Source organism: Acipenser ruthenus, chromosome 13 (genome assembly GCF_902713425.1).
Source record: "Acipenser ruthenus chromosome 13, fAciRut3.2 maternal haplotype, whole genome shotgun sequence".
NCBI lineage: Eukaryota > Metazoa > Chordata > Actinopteri > Acipenseriformes > Acipenseridae > Acipenser > Acipenser ruthenus.
This window is the reverse complement of record NC_081201.1, coordinates 10,965,115-10,986,204: the sequence shown is the minus strand read 5'-3', so window position 1 is coordinate 10,986,204 and position 21,090 is coordinate 10,965,115. Positions and strand designations below refer to the sequence as shown.

Below are 21,090 nucleotides of genomic sequence, written 5' to 3'. Positions count from 1 at the left end.
AAATGACAAATGCACACATTTGTCATTTGTCATTACCAGCGCCACTCTCAGGGGGTGCTGGTAACCTCCTGGACCACTCTCAGGGGGTGCTGGTAACCTCCTGGACCACTCTCAGGGGGTGCTGGTAACCTCCTGGACCACTCTCAGGGGGTGCTGGTAACCTCCTGGAGCACTCTCAGGGGGTGCTGGTAACCTCCTGGAGCACTCTCAGGGGGTGCTGGTAACCTCCTGGAGCACTCTCAGGGGGTGCTGGTAACCTCCTGGCGCACTCTCAGGGGGTGCTGGTAACCTCCTGGAGCACTCTCAGGGGGTGCTGGTAACCTCCTGGAGCACTCTCAGGGGGTGCTGGTAACCTCCTGGAGCACTCTCAGGGGGTGCTGGTAACCTCCTGGAGCACTCTCAGGGGGCGCTGGTAACCTCCTGGAGCACTCTCAGGGGGCGCTGGTAACCTCCTGGAGCACTCTCAGGGGGTGCTGGTAACCTCCTGGACCACTCTCAGGGGGCGCTGGTAATCTCCTGGACCACTCTCAGGGGGTGCTGGTAACCTCCTGGAGCACTCTTAGGGGGTCCTGGATTCTTCAAGACACACAAAAGGTACCCTGTGACCCCACCTCACCTCAACAAATTTATAACATACTTTAAGGAAAGGAAGTGCAGTTTGGAACACATGTGCTAGTAAATTTAAGTAACATACTAAGAGTACAACTATAATAAGCAATATTTGGAGTTATTCAAATATAAAATAGCTTCTGCCTGTTTTTTTTTTCCCCACTCTTTCTCTGAAAGTTGAATTCAACTCCTGATGTATAGGTGTTTTAGTTTGTTTGTTTCACAGATATTAAATAATTGCCAACTATTACTGCTGCTTTGTGGAATTCTGATTTTTCTTGATGTTCTTTCAGTTTTGTAACAGCTGAACCCCAGATTTTTAAAAGGACGTGTACAACCGGTCAAGTTTCTCTGCATTTTTTATTATTTTTCTACCAAAATTCACGCAATATTTACAGTAGGCTCCATCAAATTCTGCAAAGACCAAATATGTTTTTTAATTTGGCTTATTTCTATTATATACTTTTTTTTTTTTTAAACAGTGTACAACATTTTACAGCAATTTTTCCTCATCTAACATCTTGTCCCATGATGGCTGACTGGAACACTGTTGCAGCAGTGTGATCCCTGATGGCGCTATCTTTTTTTTGGGGGGGGGGGGGGGGAGCAACATTCTTTCCCTGCACTACTCTCACTAGAAAATAAACACATAAAGAATTAACATTGCTATGAGATTTACAGTCTGTATTTTATTTTAAAATAATAATAAAATATTGTACAGATAATCTCATATATAAGCATATAATTTCTATCATTATAAACATATTTGTCAATCTTCATGTTTTAATAGTTTCACAATTCGATGGATTGTGCATATCCAATAAATAACTAATATTGCTTCTGTTCAAATCCAGTAAAAAGTTGTTTTTTTTGTTGTTTTTTTAATATAGCGTTTAAATTAAAAAAATATATATGTAAATGGTAAATGGCAAACTAGGTTAGCAACACTAAAACTGAAAGAAAAAAAATCATTACATTTTTTGCCAAGGAAACTTTGTCATCAATTGCTTCTAAACAGTAAACTACTTTTTTTTTTTAAACATCCAAACAAGTACACGCTTGACCACAAAGTAGACTCAGAAATAATTGTATAAATTACTTTTTTGTTCTAATCTGCTAATACCTTAGCCACTGTGGAGTTTCTTTTTTTTTTATTTTACTATATTGCTGCATTTAAATGTCAGGTTCATGTATTAAGAAAGCAGTATCACTTATTTGCTAATTTAAGTGATACCTTCTATTTAAAATAGTCCAGGGCTACTCAACCCTGGTCCTGGAGGGCCGCTGTCTCTCCTGGTTTTTGTTCCAGCTGTACACTAAATTACTTAATTGGACCAATTAAGTGCTTACTACAAGTTTAACTGGTCCAATTAATCAATTTAGTGTACAGTTATAACAAAAACCAGGAGGGACAGCGGCCCTCCAGGACCAGGGTTGAGGAGCCCTGGACTAGTCTGTCTTGCCAGGCTCTCTTGGAAGCCATTTCTGGGTTTCTTTGTAACCAAATGAAGATCTATTGGATGCTTTCCTTCAACGGGCAGTACAGCATGGAAAGGAGTGCAAGATACTTTTACCAGCTTTAATGTTTACGAATGCTATTAGAAAATACCATTTAAAAATACACTACGAACATAATGTGAGCCTCTTTCATGAAAGAAAACATGAGAGCGACAAAGTGATGGTAATACATATTAGATAAGATTAACTGGAATTATTTTATTCACTCTGTGTACTTTAACACTGCATCAGTTGTCCAACAGTTTTTAAACCACTGGCTAGCATATCTCTTTTGTAAGATTAACAGCCAATTGCAGTTCCTGAGGTACACCCCTGTCACTGAAGGCTCTGAAAGCATTGCAAAAAGGGTTTAGTTAAAAGGGATTGTATTTTTTGTACTATTTAGTTGTTTAGATGAATTAACACAATTTGAAATACTATTCTTGTTTCTTGAGTTTTAAATCCCAGATGGTTTCAGCTTGTTATTTAAAAAAAACACACACTAGCTGACATAAAAGGACATGACCAAACTTCTGGGTGTGTGGGCAGATCTTTACAAACACATGCAGATGTATAAGTGAACCACAAGATGGGTTTTCCAAAGCTTGACATCTGCACCAGATGTAACCGCCAACAAATGAATAGGAAATGTAACCAAGAAATGCTGGTTTTGTCACATATGGCTACCGACTGTAATGACAACCAGGAAGACCGGATACTCTGGTCGGTACACTAGTTTACGCACTGTAATGTATTTTTAGTTACTAAATAATTGCAGATATCTCAGGAGACAGACACCAAAGTCATCTGCATCACATTAGGCTTTGCCACTTGGGAAGTTCCAATTAAACAGTCTGTTTATCCTTAAAGAGATACATCATAAATAGAAGCCTTGATACACAGTATAAAGCAGGCAGTCAGTTCAGTGTTCCAGCTGATTGATATCCCACAGCATGTGAATACAATAATATGGGGTCCCTGTGGGGCTCACATGGTAAAAAGGGTAAGTCATAGAGTCAGGGGAGCGCAGGTTGTTGTCCTGGCTGTGTGAAGTTGCTGATCTTCACTGGGGATTCCAGAGGGAGCGTTGCATTTACTCTGATGCTCCCCCGGGTTCAGCAGGCAAACCCGGCCAGGACCGACTTGCTAGCCAGGTGCCTGGCGAGTTTAAGCAGACACCTACAAGACTTTGAACTCCAGAGGTCAGTCGCTCACCAACATCCACTCTCAAGTTCCTAGGTGTAGAGAGACAAATGCTTGGTCATGGGATTGGAGGACTAATACTGCTCTTTTTAGCAGCACTGGTTACTTGGGGTGCATTCACAAGCCCGCTCTCTGAGAGGCAGATGGCACTGTAGCTGTTGGTAACCTCCTGGAGCACTCTCAGGGGTGCTGGTAATCTCCTGGACCACTCTCAGGGGGTGCTGGTAACCTCCTGGAGCACTCTCAGGGGGTGCTGGTAACCTCCTGGAGCACTCTCAGGGGGCGCTGGTAACCTCCTGGAGCACTCTCAGGGGGCGCTGGTAACCTCCTGGAGCACTCTCAGGGGGCGCTGGTAACCTCCTGGAGCACTCTCAGGGGGCGCTGGTAACCTCCTGGAGCACTCTCAGGGGGCGCTGGTAACCTCCTGGAGCACTCTCAGGGGGCGCTGGTAACCTCCTGGAGCACTCTCAGGGGGTGCTGGTAACCTCCTGGAGCACTCTCAGGGGGCGCTGGTAACCTCCTGGAGCACTCTCAGGGGGCGCTGGTAACCTCCTGGAGCACTCTCAGGGGGTGCTGGTAACCTCCTGGAGCACTCTCAGGGGGTGCTGGTAACCTCCTGGAGCACTCTCAGGGGGCGCTGGTAACCTCCTGGAGCACTCTCAGGGGGTGCTGGTAACCTCCTGGAGCACTCTCAGGGGGCGCTGGTAACCTCCTGGAGCACTCTCAGGGGGTGCTGGTAACCTCCTGGAGCACTCTCAGGGGGTGCTGGTAACCTCCTGGAGCACTCTCAGGGGGCGCTGGTAACCTCCTGGAGCACTGAAGTTTCATTGTACACTGTCAGATTTGAGCTGGCCATGCTAAAACACATTTTGCAAACAATAAATAATGGTTTGTTTTTTAAAAAAAAAAAAAAAAAAGAAAAGCATCTGTCTTTCGTTTTCAGACTATGTCATTTTTTTTATGGAAGCCTAGTGTGTGCACATTCATTTCATGTATGACATGCACCTGTAACCTTTATAGTTAGACACAAATCGGACCCCAAAGGGTTAAAAATGCCTGTGGACGAGGTGAAACAAAAGACAGTGCAGGGTTTATATCATGTAGTGGATAATAGTGAGGTAAATCAGAAGTGTGGAATTCTTTTGGAATCATAGCCAATGAAAATAACGTGACTGGATTCGTTGCTTGTAAAACTGTCTGTTTTTGTGTACGCCAGCCACAGAACTGGTACATCATCTCTGTGAAAGCACAGGTGTAGCTCCCTCTCAACTGGTAGCATGAAAGGAATAGACAGGTATTTTATAGTAAAGTAAGTAGAGATAGTTAATATATTACAATGTTAAAATACATGCAGACTACTAGAGAAAGCTACCATGCTGTATAGTCTACTGTATAAACTCAATCTGTGGAGAATGGTAGATATATCTGTGTGTGAATGTGAGAGAGTCAATCGACGCAGGCAGTAGGTAAAGGACAAACACTTGCGGGTTTGGGTCGGGTCGCGGGTAAGACGACTGTGTTGCAGCGGGTTGTGGGTTGGGATCGGGCCCTGTAGTAGCGTGTCCGGGTCAGAAGCGGATCGTAAAAATCGAACCCGTGCAGGACTCACAGCACACTCTCACTGCTCCAGAGGCAGATTTTCAGAATGCTTCAATGCGGTGGGGCTCACTCTGGGTGGGGGTGCTGGGGGGTTCGTTTGACATTCACATTGCTGCTCCATACAAAACCTTAGGACTATATAAACTGGAATCCTAGCCTGTCACCTCAACCTTTCACAATCATGTAAACTCTGAACGAAAGCAAACATAGACCTTTAGCCTGCACTTTGAATTATGCATCGCTACAATACTAAATATAGTACTTTAATTAATATGAGTAAAATACATTTAAAAACCTCTCCGTCATTTATTTAAGACAATATTTAATTTCCAATGGAACTATTTACAAAAGCAGGGATGAAAAATAATGTTAACAGTTGCAGCTCAGCAACAGTTTCCATGGAGACATCATATGCAAACAGAATGAAAAGGCAGCATTATGAGTAAGTATAAACTTTTTTTTTTCCCATCCCCCAGTAATTGTCAAATTAATAAATTACACAGAAAATGTTAAGTAGAAGTGATAATAGGCTGTGAGCAAGGCTGGATTTGTGGAAGGGTAAAACCCTGGGGATCCTTGTGCGTGTTTTGCTTTTCAGAAATTATACATTGATATAAAAGTATATAATTGATACATTTATATAAATATTAAGAACTGAAGGCAGCGAAGTAGTGGGGACAATTTCACCCTATGGCAGAATTTATCATGAAAGTGCAATGCTATCTGAAAGCATGGCATGGAAACAGAGATATCTTACCATAGTGTAGTACTAGGGCAATGTGACGCTCCCTCTAGAATCCCCAGTGAAGGCCGGCAACTTCACACAGCCAGGACGCAAACCTGTGCTCTAACTGCGCACCACGCAGCTGTGCTACAGCAGGCTAAATGGGCTCCATCCAATTAAAAGCATATCAATAGCAACAAGTAAGTATTGTATAAACTAGGGGTGGGTTAGAGTACTCGAGTACTCAAAATAATTATAATTACTCGAGCACTAATTTATTACTAATTTATGAATGCAAGTTATTATATATTGTAGCAACCCGGTCAGTTCAGGTTGGGAGACTTTTGTTTCATCTGGTCCTGTGCATTCACGTTATCTGTATTGTTCCACGGTGGGACCATACCATTAGTTTCGGTAGTGTGGGTGTGTGTGTGTGTGTGTGTGGAGCCGCTGTTGGGTGCGGACCATGTCATCTAGACGCCCTTGCTCTGCCCCCCCATCAGTAGTGGTCTGCTCTCTTCTGTGTGTGATGGTACGGACAGAGAGCTGGAGCCTGTGTGAGTGTGTGTATGTGTGTGTGTGTGTGTGTGTGTGTGTGGAATAGAGCGAGCGAATAAGTGAGAGAGTTTTTAGGATAGAGACAGGAGGAAGGATTTATTGTTTTTGTGGTGTGGTCGTGACCTAAACACGAACCCTGTTTAATTAATAAAGTTGTTTTGTTAGCACCTGAATCCCATCTCTGTCTCCTGCTTTGAGCCTCAAGACCAGGGGTCGTTACAATATTTTATTCACGTATACCACCTTAACACTAGCCACAGAAATCATTTTGACGGGTTGAGGTTTTCAAATTTAAAATTATTTTGCATGTCAAAGTTATGTGGTTGTCCGTTTATGACTTTTCCTAAATAAATACTCCGACGGCGTTTGAAAAGCAGGATCACGAAAATAAGTAAGTTATAAGCCAGCCCACTTAGTAACAAAGCTGTCATTTTGACTGACTTTAATACATGTTTTTATTTTTAATATAACCTACAATATTCTTATATATATATATATATATATATATATATATATATATATATATATATATATTACACACACAATACTGTTGTTATCTCTACTGAACCTGGCATCCATCAATTCCTTCGTTCTGTACAAGGACTGCACCAGGGAAAATATCAGTAGGAGAGATTTCATCTTGAAGATAGCCACAGCGCTTCGGCAGAAACATTTAGATCAGAAAACTGCAAAGCAGCAGGCTGCAGCAGCTCAACCTGAATTCTGTGCTGCACTGAAAGACACACGCAAGAGCCAACACATGTTACTTTCATTTTAAATCAAAAACTACTTTCGTTTTTACAGTTTTGTATGTACATATACCTGTTTACACACTAATTTCTTTCAAAAATGTTTATTTTATTATATTGTTTTCATTTTTTGAAGTAGTGCTTTATATGTGGTAAGTTAGAAAATAAACCCTTTTATGTTTAATTGTTCATTTAAATATGGTGTTTCAGCTGTGCAAATGTTTGATATGATGTGCTTGAATAAAACTTTTGACTTGTATCGGATAGTTGTCTTTCATTTTAATATTGATGTTGTTTAAAATGTACCGTCATAATGACTGCCGGCGGCAGGTGGAAATATGATCAGTGCTTGGAAAACTTGTAATCGTGTCATTTTACAATGTGATTTATGATTCAGGGTTTTTTTTTTTTTTTTTTAATTTTACCTCAAATATGTTTTAAAAATGATTGCAGCACAGGGATAATAATATTTTAATAGACTAATACATCACATTTTAAACAAGGCTTTAATAAATGTGTTTTATAGTAAACAACACTCATGCCATTAAAAGCAACACACATTCATATATCTGCAGGGAGGACAGTTCACTGCCAGAACTGCTGTGCCCCTCCATGCCGTTCTTGCCAGTCTGCCCAAAGTGAGAGGTGTGTTTCTGGGAGCCTTGCTTCTACACTTTGATCTTTCAATTTAACACTAGAACCGCCATGTCAGTCATTTTGAAGGTTTGAGGTTTTCAAATTTATATTACTCTGCGTGTCTGAAAGTTATGTGGTTGTCCGTTCATGACTTTATTTAAATGCATGCAATAAATACCCTGACGGCTTTTGAAAGGCAGGATCGTGAAAATAAGGAAATTATAACTCGCCCACCTAGAACTGCCAAAGCAGTTTTTTTTATATACAAGCCTGTTGTTATCTCTACCCCCGCTAAGCTTGTCTCTTCAGTGCCAGCCGTTTTTGCCTGTATCGTCTCCTGCAGCAGCTGCAGGCGTGCCAGCCATGCCAACTGCTTCACCCGCAGCAGTACCAAGGACAGCGACTCCAGCTGCATCGTCAGCACAAACAGGCATTCAGGAGACTGGATAGGATGGCACTATTTGGGAAATTATAAATCCTGGTGTTGACGCTGTGGGAAGACGGGCTGCACAAAATGTTTTGACTGAAACCTCAGGTCCCACGCCGTACACAAAACATAACATTGATAGCACTCTGTGCTTTTCCTTTGTTGATCGATATGCGAATGCTACAGCACATTCAACGCTTTACTACATCAGAGGCACATAGGATACAAAATGATGTTTGGCAAAAGAAAAAAAAAACAGCCTGGTTGAAACAGAGAACAAAGCAAGAAGAGAGCTTCCACCATCTGCGCAAAACTTGCAACCACAGCTGTACTCCAGTACTATTCGGAAACACAATGACTGTGCTACGCTAACTGTGCAAGCCTAAAAAGAAAGTAATTATTCTCAGCTCCCTTCATACGCAGGACTGTTGACAAGAACAAAATGGAGACTGTGGATTTCTACAATGACACAAAGTACAGAGTGTACATTTTAGACCAGATGGCACATCAGTACTCAGTGAAAGCTGGTTCTCGTTGGTGGCCAGTTGCTGTGTTTTACAATCTACTGGACCTGGCAGCCATCAACTCCTTCATTTTGTACATGGAATGCACCGGGGAAAAGATCATCTTGAAGCTAGCCACAGCGCTTCAGCAGAAACATTTCAATCAACCTGGATTCAGTGCTGCACCCAGTGACACATGCAAGCGAAGACAATGCCAGCTAGCTAAATGCAATGAAAAATATAAAACTTCTGATATCTGTGCCCAATGGGAAAGAACAGTATGTGGTAAATGTACAACAGTATGTGGTAAATGTGTGGATTGTGCTACATAGGTGCTAATTTTAAGTCAATTTTCCTGAAAGCGCATTCACGTTACATAATGGGAATCGAGTTTTCTTTGTTTCTTTTTTAAAAAACTACTTTCGTTTTTTCAGTTTTGTATGTACCTGTTTACACACTCGTTTATTTATAATGAAGTAGTGCTTTATATGTGGTAAGTTAGAAAATAAACCCTTGTATGTGCATTTAAATACAGTGTTACAGCTATGATATGTTTGAGATGATGTGCTTGAATAAAACGTTTGAGTTGTATCCGATAGTTTGTCTTTCATTTTAATATTGATGTTGTTTAAAATGTAACCGTCAATGTCAGCAAAGGGCATAACTCAAATCCAAGATGGCCGCTGTGCAGAAAAAGTAGCTGAATTTGGTGCGTTAAAACTAATTTTTGCATGATTAAAACACATTTCTGGGGGCTTTTTGATTTCAGATATGTTTAAGTTAGTTAAATTTGAAATGTAATAATCTATTCTGGATTTTGTTTGTTGAAATCTAAAATTTCGTTTGACCATCCTAGGATTACACAACCTCATCACAACCTCCCTGGATTTGTACGCCACACTTTTGGCTATATACCCAAGCACTGGATGTAGCAACGTTATATTTCAACCACTTACAGGAGAAACCTTTGGCTATTATGTGTTTAAAACATTTTAATGAGAAACTTCTTTCGCAGAAAAGGAGTGAGAGGTTGAATGTCTTCTAGTTTAAGAATATATTTAAATGTAGCCTATACAGTAGAACCTTATGAACACCTTGGAAATGGAAGCTTTAATCTTGTGAGTAATACAAGGATACTGCACAGTAATGCGATACTCATGTTGTTACTTTAAAATCGTACTATAGATGGTAAAATGCTAAATGTAACTTAATATTCAGATTGTAACTGTTGCAGAAACTCATATTTAAACATCTGGGAAAACCTTACTTAACATAGTGCTTGTTTTTATTTTGTTTTAAACAAATGTGCAGCTTGCTTAGTCATTCAGACTCCTTTGGCTTGAAAAATAAACGTAGCATTGTTTAAAACCAAAATGTTTCTAGTAAAATTCCCTGTAGTTACATTGAAATGTGCCTCACCTCTGTCTGGATAGATTGTTGATACAGAAATTTTGTATTTTTATGACCAGCACGGCGCTTATGGGGTGCATTATCAAAATCATCATCATCAGCATTGCATATGATGCATCTGTTTTTACTTACCTGCTCTCTTTCGTCTTCTTTGCAAATTGTTGGAATTTTTTTTTTTTTTTTTTTTTTTTAATATCGCTGACAATTTCTGGATACTGTGTACCCATTGCTGAAAGTGTTTGCGTATCCCAGTTCTTAACATTTCGGTTCATTATTTTTTTTTACTTTCTTCACAATATAAAACAAGGAATTAACAGAAGATGTACCATGCCTGCAGCCGTAATTCAGCAACATACTTGATTATAAATAGGGCTTCTCTTTTTATTAATTTCATTTTTCGGTGCTTATTTTTAGCTATTTTCAGGTTTTATGTAAATCTTTTTTCTGGGCTTTCACTTTTTATATACTATATGAAATTATTGTTTTCGGTTACTTTCCAAAATACTTGGGTGTTTTTTTCCGTCACAATATGTTTAATAACATGACAGTACTTGCACACTTAAGTTGTACCTTCTTTCCTTTGCTGTTCCACAAAGACATCCTTATCTTCTGGGGTTTATGTCCAGGCATTTTTTTCACATTTTGCCACAATTTGCAATTATGTTTTAAATTCTGCTTATCTAAATATTTAAATCCTGTGAACAAGCCTTCTGTAATGTAATCTCGTTTTAAATCTCGCAAGCGGAGTCTCCAATAGAAATGTAGGAATTTGCTGCCACTCAGTAATGGGGCGGGATTAAAGTATTCCGAAAGAATTAATGCGAGATACAAGTCAGGTAGGAGGGACATTGCCCAACTGGGAAAGGTAGTTTGTTTTTTGTAGTAGTTTTTTTGTTTTTTTTTTAAATTGGAAAGGGGTGAAGTCAATGTGAACCATTTCCAGTGTTTATTGGCTATACACCAATTTAATTTTTTTGTATTGATGGTATTTTATAATTTTTCATCGCTTAAAACTGAAAATGAGAAGCCCTAATTATAAACTCAGAAAGGAAAATCACATGACTTGGTGCTGGCCTGCAGTCTGGTTTACACTGATTTCAGGCAGGCAAAACTTACAAATCATGATGTATTCCAGAATAGGTAGATATCACACCATTAACTTCAATGGGGACCCAAAAATGATGCAGGCTGATAATAGCAACAGATAGTACTGGCAAGACAATTGTAAAGAGGGGGGGTTACTGGGAATTGAGGGGGGGGGCTATTGGAGGGTTGCCATGGCTGTGTTTGAGAACACTGCTTTGTTGCAGCCTGGCATTAACAATAATAATGTACTGTATATTTATTAAGATACTGATATTGATGTGATACAGCCATCTGAAATGTCTGTATATCAGCTGGCTTGTAGCTGTTAGTTTGTATCAGGTGGCAATGATGTCACCATGGGACAGTGTGACATGACAGTGTCACTGGCCAAGCTGTAGGACCAGGAAGGGAGACACAGAAGTTGCAGTTTCAAAGTGCTGATAACAAATTGACAAACAAAACAGGCACAAGGGCCAAAATAAAAGATCTACAAAAACACTCACATGAACGAGACGGGACAGCACGGAACATGAAACACCTTCACCTCTCACCAACATCAACGCTAACCATTACTCACCAACACCTGTGATCACCCTATTTATAGACCTGTGGCTGGAGCCTTAATCATTTAACCAATTCAGGGCCCCTGCCACATTCCCACATGTTTTGATAGGGAGAGATTTAACCCCATCCCTGCCAACCCAATATTCCCCACACCAACACATACACGTGCACCTGCAAGGCTTTCACCCTGCTACAGACAGGTATACGTTTTTTTCCTTATATAGAACATAAGAACATTGAAAAAATTTGGGAAGAGAGGAGGCTGTTCAGCCCATCAAGGCCTGTCCCTTGTTACTATGTTAGCACATAATTTGCTCCCATTAAAGTGATCTAATTTAATAAGACAGAATCATGCTCCCATGCTTTTTGATCTTATGATCTTATTGCATCTCATGCATGTATAACTGCTTCTTATCTTCTACAATTACTTTTACTCAGCAGCTTCCATTCATGCCCTGTTCTACTCTCTGTGCTAAATTTGAAGTAGTATCTTGGGTTACCTTTATATAATTTAGATTTTAGAGCTATTGTAATACATTATAACATGCGGGACGCAAAATAACTGACGGCACCAGCAGCGATTGCCGCAGTGGCCAAGCTGCTTGCCGCAATGCCTCTCAGATTTTAAAAAATGACGGCAAAAGTGGCCTGTAAGCTCGTCCGTCAGCACCAGCACATCTGATCTACAACCCATTCACAAACTTGCTCAGTGTCAGCTGGCCCGTTCTCTGTCTAATATCTCATCCTGCGAGATAATTACTCATTATCATAATGTATTATTGTTGCCATTCTTTTGAATGTGCACCTCCCAGCACTAAGCCATGAGAAAGACGTACTATCATTGGTTAATGAAGGGCAAACAGAGGGAGGGACACAGTTAGACTGAGCTCAATATGACCACGCTTCATCGAATTTTCAATCACATGTGTTCACTGGCAGTGTCACTATGATTTTTCCGTCTGTGAGCACCATGCTGACTCAAAAACGTTTAAGAAGAAATAACAAAGAACAGCTGTACAGTTGTCGAGTACTGTAGAAAGGTCGAGATTAGACAGAATGAAATTGAATTGTGACAGAACGGGCTTAAAATTGCAATACTTTAAAATGGAACGGTGCAATACACATTCTAGCATTCATGTCTTCAGTGTATATAAATTGCTAATTTATATTCACATTTCAATGACTGTTGCTGTTTTGCAATTCAGTGTTATTCCCCCCAAAACACCTACGCTAAAAATGAACACACAATAGGTAGAATATTAGTTTTGCTCAAATTCTTACACCAAAAAAAAAAAAAAAACACCAAAGCTGCGTTGTTTGTTCAGGTTTTGTAACAGCAGTTAGCAAACTACAGTTGCGCAGACACTGAAGATCAAACAACTCATTTGACCACTGTCGTTCTTAAACGCCAGCCATGGGTAAATCTTCAGCCAGTTTGCCTGAAAATGTATATATATATATATATATTTTTAAACTTTCCCTTCACTGACTTTGCTTATTTGTGCTGTTCTATCACTAGCTGTATCTAAGCCTCTAGTCTATGTATTAGTCAGTGGTGTGTGACCCGAGTTTTGTAACAAAAAAAAAAAAAAACCCTGAATATTTATTTTTTGCCAAATTACCTTTTGTATTTTTTCACTCTAAAAGTTTTTTGTTTTTAAATTTTATTTTTTTATGCCATTTTATTTTTCCAATGGAAAAATGACCTATATTTTATTTTTGTAATAATTAGTGAGTGAATAAATCAGAAAACATTGATTTGTGTTTGTTTGAATTAAAATTTCATCAGCATAATAGGCTCTGTATTTTTGTTGTTTTATGAATGAGTATGAAATCACCTTGGTGCCCTTGGGTTGGATTTATGTTTTGCATTCTTGCCCCCTAGAACTGCCTTGGTGCCCCTGAATCTCCACGCCCAAGGCAGCATTGCCTTGCCCTTCGTGCCCTTAACTTCATGCCCTGTATGTGTAAGACACCACCTAATCAGTGCTTGAGTAAGGGCTGGGATTATATTCTTTATGTTTTTGCTGTATTTAGCACTCACTCTCACTGCAGTGATATATTTACTAGTAATACAAAACACTGAAGCCAAGTGTAAAAAGTCAACTATACAAATATACAGGGTCAGGCACGTTTCATGGCAATTTGATGAGATTATCCAGATGCAAAAGTGTGACATGCAGATGGATGGATGGATGAAGGGACAGATAGACACCCCCATACATGTCCAGAATATGATACTCTAAATAACTTAAAATTAAATAATGTTAATACCTACTGTATGACAACTGGATAAGCAATTCTCCAGATTTATGCAAAAAACGTGTGACATACAGATGGACTAGGTTTGCCAACTGTGCAGTTTTCAACTGGACATCCGGTTTTAAGGGAATGTGTACAGTGTCTGGTCAGCACAACTGACCAGACAGCAGAAGTCTGGTTCTTGCTTACTCATAGACAACTTTAATAATCAAACAGCGTGTAGAATACACTACACAAGAACAAGGATACATTTTTTACATTTACAGCAAGATGTGTTTTAAATGTGTCAGTTACAACCCTGTTAGAAAACTGTGCAACGTCAATAACGCAGCTCTCCCATGCAAGTGCAAATCTGCATTCCAGGTGGTACAAAAAAAACACACAATATTACATTATGGAATGAAAAACCCGTTGCAATTGTCAAATAGCCAACAGACAATGTAAAACGCAGCGAGAACAATCTTACCTTTTCCAGTTTTTCAAAATGTTCTCGGAGAAACTTCATCGGGCGGTCTGGCTTAGCTATGCAGAGATTCACAATGCATTCTTTCAAAATCTGCTGGATGTTGTGTTTCTGAACGTAAAATTCGCATCCTTTCAGACTCTCATCCTCTTCTAGATTTGACGAAGAGGAAGCCATCTTTGCAGCTCTCAGGAAAAGAAGCGTCACACGCAGGCCTGTACAGAAACAGAAACATCAATTGTATAGTACTGCTGTAAACCCTCAAGTAATCCGAAGTGTGTGTGGCTCTGATATCCTTGATATGATATAAAGTCTTTGTTACTTTTAAATGAAAATTAACGTTCCTGGGAAAACCGTTAAAACTAATGCAAATACATGTCTGTTATTACAGTTCATTTTATGTTTACTTACTGTAGAAGACGTGCTCTACTGTACACCTGCAAAACCATCTGTATACATCGCCTAAACCTAGAACATTGTGTACACATTGGTATATGACTAATAATGTTAAATATTGTATTATTTGACAAATATATTCTACAGTATTTGACAGTTTTTTTTTTTAAATCCATTGCCATACCAAACAAACGCATAAATTAAGACGACTACGTGTATAAAGTCCTTACTATTATAAATAACAGTATACATTATTTATGCATTGTTTAGCAGGAATTGTATTTCAACTGTAAAGTATAGCATAGCAACCGTGTAATCTGTCATAACTGTTTGTAACTACCGGCACAACAAGGTGACAATTTAAAAATGGCATTCTCCTGGCGTATCAAACATAATCAATCAGATGACATTAAACCACACAAACATTCTATTAATGTCAAACATTTAAAATTATATTCCCACGCTGCGTGCTGCTGGAACAACCAACGGTAAATATAGAAAGGTGCTATATAATAATATTAGTGTAGTGTTCCGTTTCTCGGAAGGGTGTTCTTAAAACACACTGTCGGCAATACAGTCAATTCTCACAGGACAATTGAAACAGGATTGCTCATTTTTACACTCTTCTTTAAAAAAAACAACATATATCGGCAGATTGAAATGATTATTTTACAAGCACCACCCTGTAGCAATACACGTTATATTTGCCAAGTAAATGAGCTCTTGTGTTTATTACCTGCTTACCGTTATTTTGAGGGATGCTGCTGTCTGATGTGATAAATGTCACGGGTTGCTGTTCCAGGTCGCTCTGCGTCGGTTTCAGTGACGTCAATCAACCTCGTTTTCAACCGCAACACTGCCTCCGCACTGAGCCATGCGAAACAGGAAATGACAGTCCTGCTTTATAGCTGCAGGTTTGAAACCTGCATTATTCAGTGTCACAAGACAGCATTATCTGTTCGTGCAAGTTTGTTACAGGTTTCCTCATCAGATAAGATCTTGTTGAGAGACCAGTTTGTGTACATTCACAAAGCAGCGTCTTGAACCAAGCATGACATTTCCAAGGATTTATTTTACCTGTGCCTTACGTTTTCTCAGGGGCTTTGCAGTGGTATTAAAAGTAATTGTAGCTAACAAAATAAATCCATAAATCTTACCTAGTTTGCACTTCCATTACCTACATAGGTCTGAAATAAGTAGTTTTGAAAGAACCATGTTAGTCCGATGTACTAAACAGCTTTTTCGTGAACTACCATATCAGCAAATTTATGAACAGCATAAATGACTGCTCATTCGAGAGATCAGGATTTGCATCTCATTATAATAGATTCGCAACACCGAAAATCAAGACTTAGAACTTTCTTCTGGCAAAGATAACAGGAACAAGCTATTATTATCCACAATGGACATTTGCATTGTGGAAGGTGTAATGCGAGGGGTCGATGCCTTCAAGGAGGCAGATTTGCCACGTAAATTAAGCTATGAATTCACTAGCGTGCCTATAGGAAGTCATACGAGTTTTCATTCTCACATTCTCATACCTAAAATACATGTTGACGTGCCATGTGCACTTTTCTAATGATGACACTGTATAAGGGCAGACCCAGCAACCAGATCTGGCCCTTATACAGAGTGATCATTAGAAACAGGTGCAGTTGCAGCTGTTTTAAAATCAGATTTATAAAGGGATTAGGGATTTTTTTTGAAGATACATTAAAATGTTTCTATTTACTTGAAACACTACTCCCATAAGCCAACACAAAACACGAATGCCAACCTAATATTAAAGTCTATGTCCAATGTCAACGAGTCAGCTAATCAAGACAAATGTCTTGAGTGTTTACGTGAAATCAGTGGACAATTTGATTATCTAAAAGACATTCGAGATTCAGTGATTAACCTCTGCTGTTAGACCTTTAACAAGCATCATTCCCATTCAGATGACTTCAAATGAGCCGGTATTAAAATGTGATGAAGAATGTAATACAGAAACATTACACTGTAATAAGGTGTTATGTTGAACTGAATAGTGCAAACAGACCCTGGGCAAAGCAAAAACAAACCAAAACGTAGATCTAAAAGGGTCCCCAAAAAACGGAAAGCATAAATAAAACTTAGCTTGTTTCTATATATGGAAGTTTACCATGGGACATTTGGACTGTAATTCTGCAGTTTACCATGTTTGTACTAGTCTGTATCCTAACCATGCTTCCCTATGCTTTCAGTACTTTCATTTAAGAATATCGCAGACTCTTTTGTTTGAGTCTATGTATATTTTAGATGTGTAAAGGAAAAAAGTACAGTACATAGAAGTGTGCTGAGTGCCACTGGGAATAGCAGCCAAATTACTATAAAAACCTTCAGGTAGTAAAGTCTGGAAGCCTGCCAAGTTAGGTTCACCTTCCACAGGGTCTTGAAAACCGGCGCATATTAAATATTTGCAGTCAAATCTCCCGCACAATTGGATGAATGTAGTACCATGTGTGCCGGGGTGGGGCCCACATTCCAATCCTTCCCCGGGGCCCATGACAGCTCTCAGCGGCCCTGGAAATACCCCCTAACCCGAGGAGGTTTTGCCCTACTTCATAGCAGCCGTTGCCCAGCGCTTGACCAGCCAGATCATTGTGGAGCCCATGGAGGAGCTGAGGCTGGCGTTGATGGAGGTTTTGATTGACAGTTGAAGCGTGTGGGAAAAGGCTAGCTCTGTATCTGGATGACATGGTCAGGATCCTTCAGAGGACCATCGTAGATCCTTTCCCTGATGTGAAAAACGAAAGCTGCAAAGTGCATACCAGGTATGGCGTTATATTCATTACATCATGCACACTTGCACTCACCATCATAGTAAAACGATATCAGTTTCAGTGTGAAAGTTAGCTGGTACAGTATGTTGCAAAGACTACCAGGGTCAGGGTGAACTGTTTATCGTTATTTTTAATTCAGATCAGATTTGGGGGTTTGTATTTGTGAATCTGTTAGCTGATTCTGCCTGTAGTGCAGTTTTTAGACTCCCTTTGTGAGGTGTCTAACTGAATATTTCACTTGCATACAACCTGTAATTAACTTTATTGTAAAACCTAAGAGACATGTAACATACTGAAAAGCTCATTATGCAGTTACCATCTTGAAATATGACTGAATCTTTGAGTAAGTCTTAATTCAAGTGTACTCTTTATTTAAAAATACAATTTATCAGAAGAGCTACTCTAGTAACATTGAATAGGTTTGTATGAATTGGTATCTTCTATACCTCTGTTTCACAGACCCTGATTAGCACTGACTGCCTTGCCTAAGGTAACATTAGAAGATTAGCTCTAGCATCCATGAATCGTATTACTTTCTTTACATGATGTATGGTAATTGAGGTATGTATGGGTTGTGTTGTGGTACAAGAGCACAGCAGTGCTCATTGTTGTTCACCAAGTGGTTCCTGAATGAAGAATAAGTGTTTATAGTTGGTATGAATATGAACCCATACTCTCCCCATATAATTTATTTATTTTAACAAATGAGTCCATCATTAAATGATCATATCATCTTATTATGCATAATGCAATTAGCCCATCACATGTATCACTATACAAACGGTAGTGTGACCTGCATATCGTGATAAGTATCATGTTGTGACATTAGTATTGTTACACCAACTATTTACAAGGTAAAATGTTTCATATTCAGTAAGGAAATATAATGTTTCAAAACCAGTTTTCTTCAACGTTTCTTTTCCAGCTTTTGTTACTAATTTAGCCACCTACAATCGTACAATCATACCATAGCTAACCCTAACCAATACTTTAAGTGCAGTACAGAAACCAGGACCAGAGTACGCAGTTGGAAATTAAGTGGAAATAGATTTAGGATTAGGAGGGAAGGAGACACTTCTTCACACGCAGAGTGGTGAGGCTTTGGAATGAACTACCAAGGCATGCTGAATCACTGGGCTCCTTTAAGACTCAACTATACAAAGTCCTGAGATCAATCAGCTGCTAGGAACCGGATGGGCCAAATGGCCTCCTTGTTCGTAAATTTTCGTATGTTCATCCCTATAATACATGGAAATTAATAAATTTATAAAGCAATTTAGAGATGCACAACCTTGACAGCTGTTTATTGTGGCATGCAGTTTCTACAGGATTCAACTAGCACTGGCATTATACCTTACCGGCAGGCATTCCAGAATGATATGGGATATGGGTTTGAATGAATCCGTTTTGACACCTGACACATTAAATAGGTCACTAGAAAACATCTAAATTATAAAACTCACTCCATATACTAAAACGAGATTCTAACAGGATTTTAAAAGGGTGGTTTATTCTGAAATATACAGTGCTTTGGAATTTGTATTTATTATTAAGGTTAAACATTGTATACCATATGTCAAAATACATTTAAAATCGGGTTAAGTTAGAGTACAGCAGTAGCATTTAGGCCTAGCTGAAGCCCTGTGTTTTTCACAAATACGAAATAGCATGAAATAAAACAAAATGCAACATATAAAACTAAATACAAATATATAACAAAATAAAATGAAAAATCATTCTAAAGAAAACCTAGAATGACATTTTTATATTGGGAGGTTTATACAAAAAATACTTTAAATAAATACTTGCGATGGTAGTTGTCTGGGTCTAATTTTTAAAGGGGCAAGAACCGTGAGTGGTGCCGGCCGGTTTACTATATATATATATATATATATATATATATATATATATATATACACAGTGCTCCCTCGCTATAAGGCCGTCGATTATAACGCGCCTCGGATATAATGCTCCTACAGCATGTCCCCCAGTTCACTATATTAGTGATTAATACACTATTTCTACAGTAAATACAGTGTCGTTGTTGTTCAAACTGTAAACAACTTCCGAGTCTAACTTCCGTTTCTGTCTCTCCTTGCACTTGGTTTGCTTGTCTGTTGCTTGGAACTGAACTCGCCGCTACTGGTGGAGCTAGGATAGGCGCAGGGGGAACCTGCTTCCTGCTTAAGTGGTCGAGTATCTGGGCCATTTGGCCCTTTAGCTCGGCAATATCCCTCACGTGGTCCGTGTTTCTGGATCTTTTCCTGCCCCTTGAGGGAGCTCTATAGTGATCCTGAGACCGACGACGGCTCTCCTAGGCTGGCTGCAAGGTTCTCCTCTGAGAACCGCGCCATTCTTTTTTTGCAGGGTGCTCTCTTTGGACCCGGTGCAAAAATAGCAGAACGACCTGTCCCCTCACACACAGGGTGTGTTTGTCCTGCAGGGGCAATTTCCGCCTGCAGGACGTGCACAGGTGGAAAGTCGACATTTCAGTCGTGTATCACCAAGGCACTGAAAAACCCCGAGGTGATCGAGTGTGCTGGGTGAAGCGCCGAGGCAGAGAGTCCTCGAGTCACCGAGGGTGTCAAAGCACCAAGGTACCGAGGCTATGGAGCACCAGGGGCCAGAGGGTCTCGAGGGTACTGGAGCGCAAGGCTAGAAAGACTTCAAAGAGTCGAAGCGCTGAGGTGTACAGTCCTCGAGGTGCCCAGGGTGTCGAAGCACCGAGGCTATGGAGCGCAGGGGCACTGAGGCCACAAGGCCTAGACACAGGGGCGCCAAATGGAAACAGTTTCATAAAATAACATAGCAGGTTTGAAACTGTTAAAGAAATTCCAGTACTAACTTCCAGTAAAACTAACAATTAAACCTAAACGTGTAATTAGAGGAGATATCCTATCATCTTGCTATGACTTTACCTTTCTCTAAATTAGTATAATTGCAGTTGGTCGTTTTGTTTAACTCTCAAGGCAATGGTATTGTAGTTGACAGAATCATTTACAGGTTCTGTACTTGCATTAATCATACTGCACCAGTCACAAACGTCCAGTTTTGAAAGCAGCAAGTTTGCATTTTATTTTAAAATACAATATCTAGCTCTACACTTACAGATATATCTCTTTGCAAGCCCAGCTTTCAATTAGTGTTACATTTGCTTGGTCACCTGGAGGGTGTAATTGTCCGACCCCTTCAATAGCTTCTTTCCCGTTAATAACTAATCAGCTGCTTCCCCTGTTGACTGACATGCTTTCAGCCAGTGACCCTGTGACCAGTGGTGGAATACAAACAAGAAAGTCAGACGGTAGATTGCAGTTTTAAGCGCCAGAGCCTGTATTTATTCAAATAACACAAAAAAGAAAGCTCACAGAGCAAAATTACTGTTTAAAAAAAACAAAAACCACCACAAAATCAATAGAAAATCCTCACCAAGTCAAACTATTACAGTGAGCTGGAGCCCTACACAAACATTTGTTTCTCTCCGCAGCCCTACTGTTTTAAAATGAAAATACACAGTGCTGAAACGTTTTTCTTTCAAAACTGCACTTTTGAGACCTATTTAGCTGTTCGAAGTTTATGAAATGAGTTGCTTTAGATGTATTA

At 39.7% G+C, this 21,090-nt stretch overlaps 1 protein-coding gene and 1 pseudogene across 2 annotated transcripts in view; one reads left to right on the top strand and one right to left on the bottom strand.

The window, feature by feature from the left end:
- Positions 1–15,580, bottom strand: part of LOC117418461 (cAMP-dependent protein kinase type I-beta regulatory subunit) — a 120,168-nt gene extending 104,588 nt beyond the window's left edge. Inside the window, exons 1-2 of one of the 2 annotated variants that reach the window (XM_034031545.3) lie at positions 15,431–15,580; positions 14,294–14,505 (exon numbers count right to left, since the gene is read on the bottom strand). In XM_034031545.3, coding sequence (XP_033887436.1) covers positions 14,294–14,467 — 174 coding nt within the window. In that variant the 5' untranslated portion in view covers positions 14,468–14,505; positions 15,431–15,580. Of the gene's footprint in view, positions 1–14,293; positions 14,506–15,422 lie in introns of both variants that reach the window. The other variant, XM_034031546.3, reaches the window with a different exon arrangement.
- Positions 15,581–16,626: 1,046 nt separating this feature from the next.
- The window catches only part of LOC131740169 (dynein axonemal assembly factor 5-like), a 41,492-nt pseudogene continuing 37,028 nt past the window's right edge, over positions 16,627–21,090 (top strand).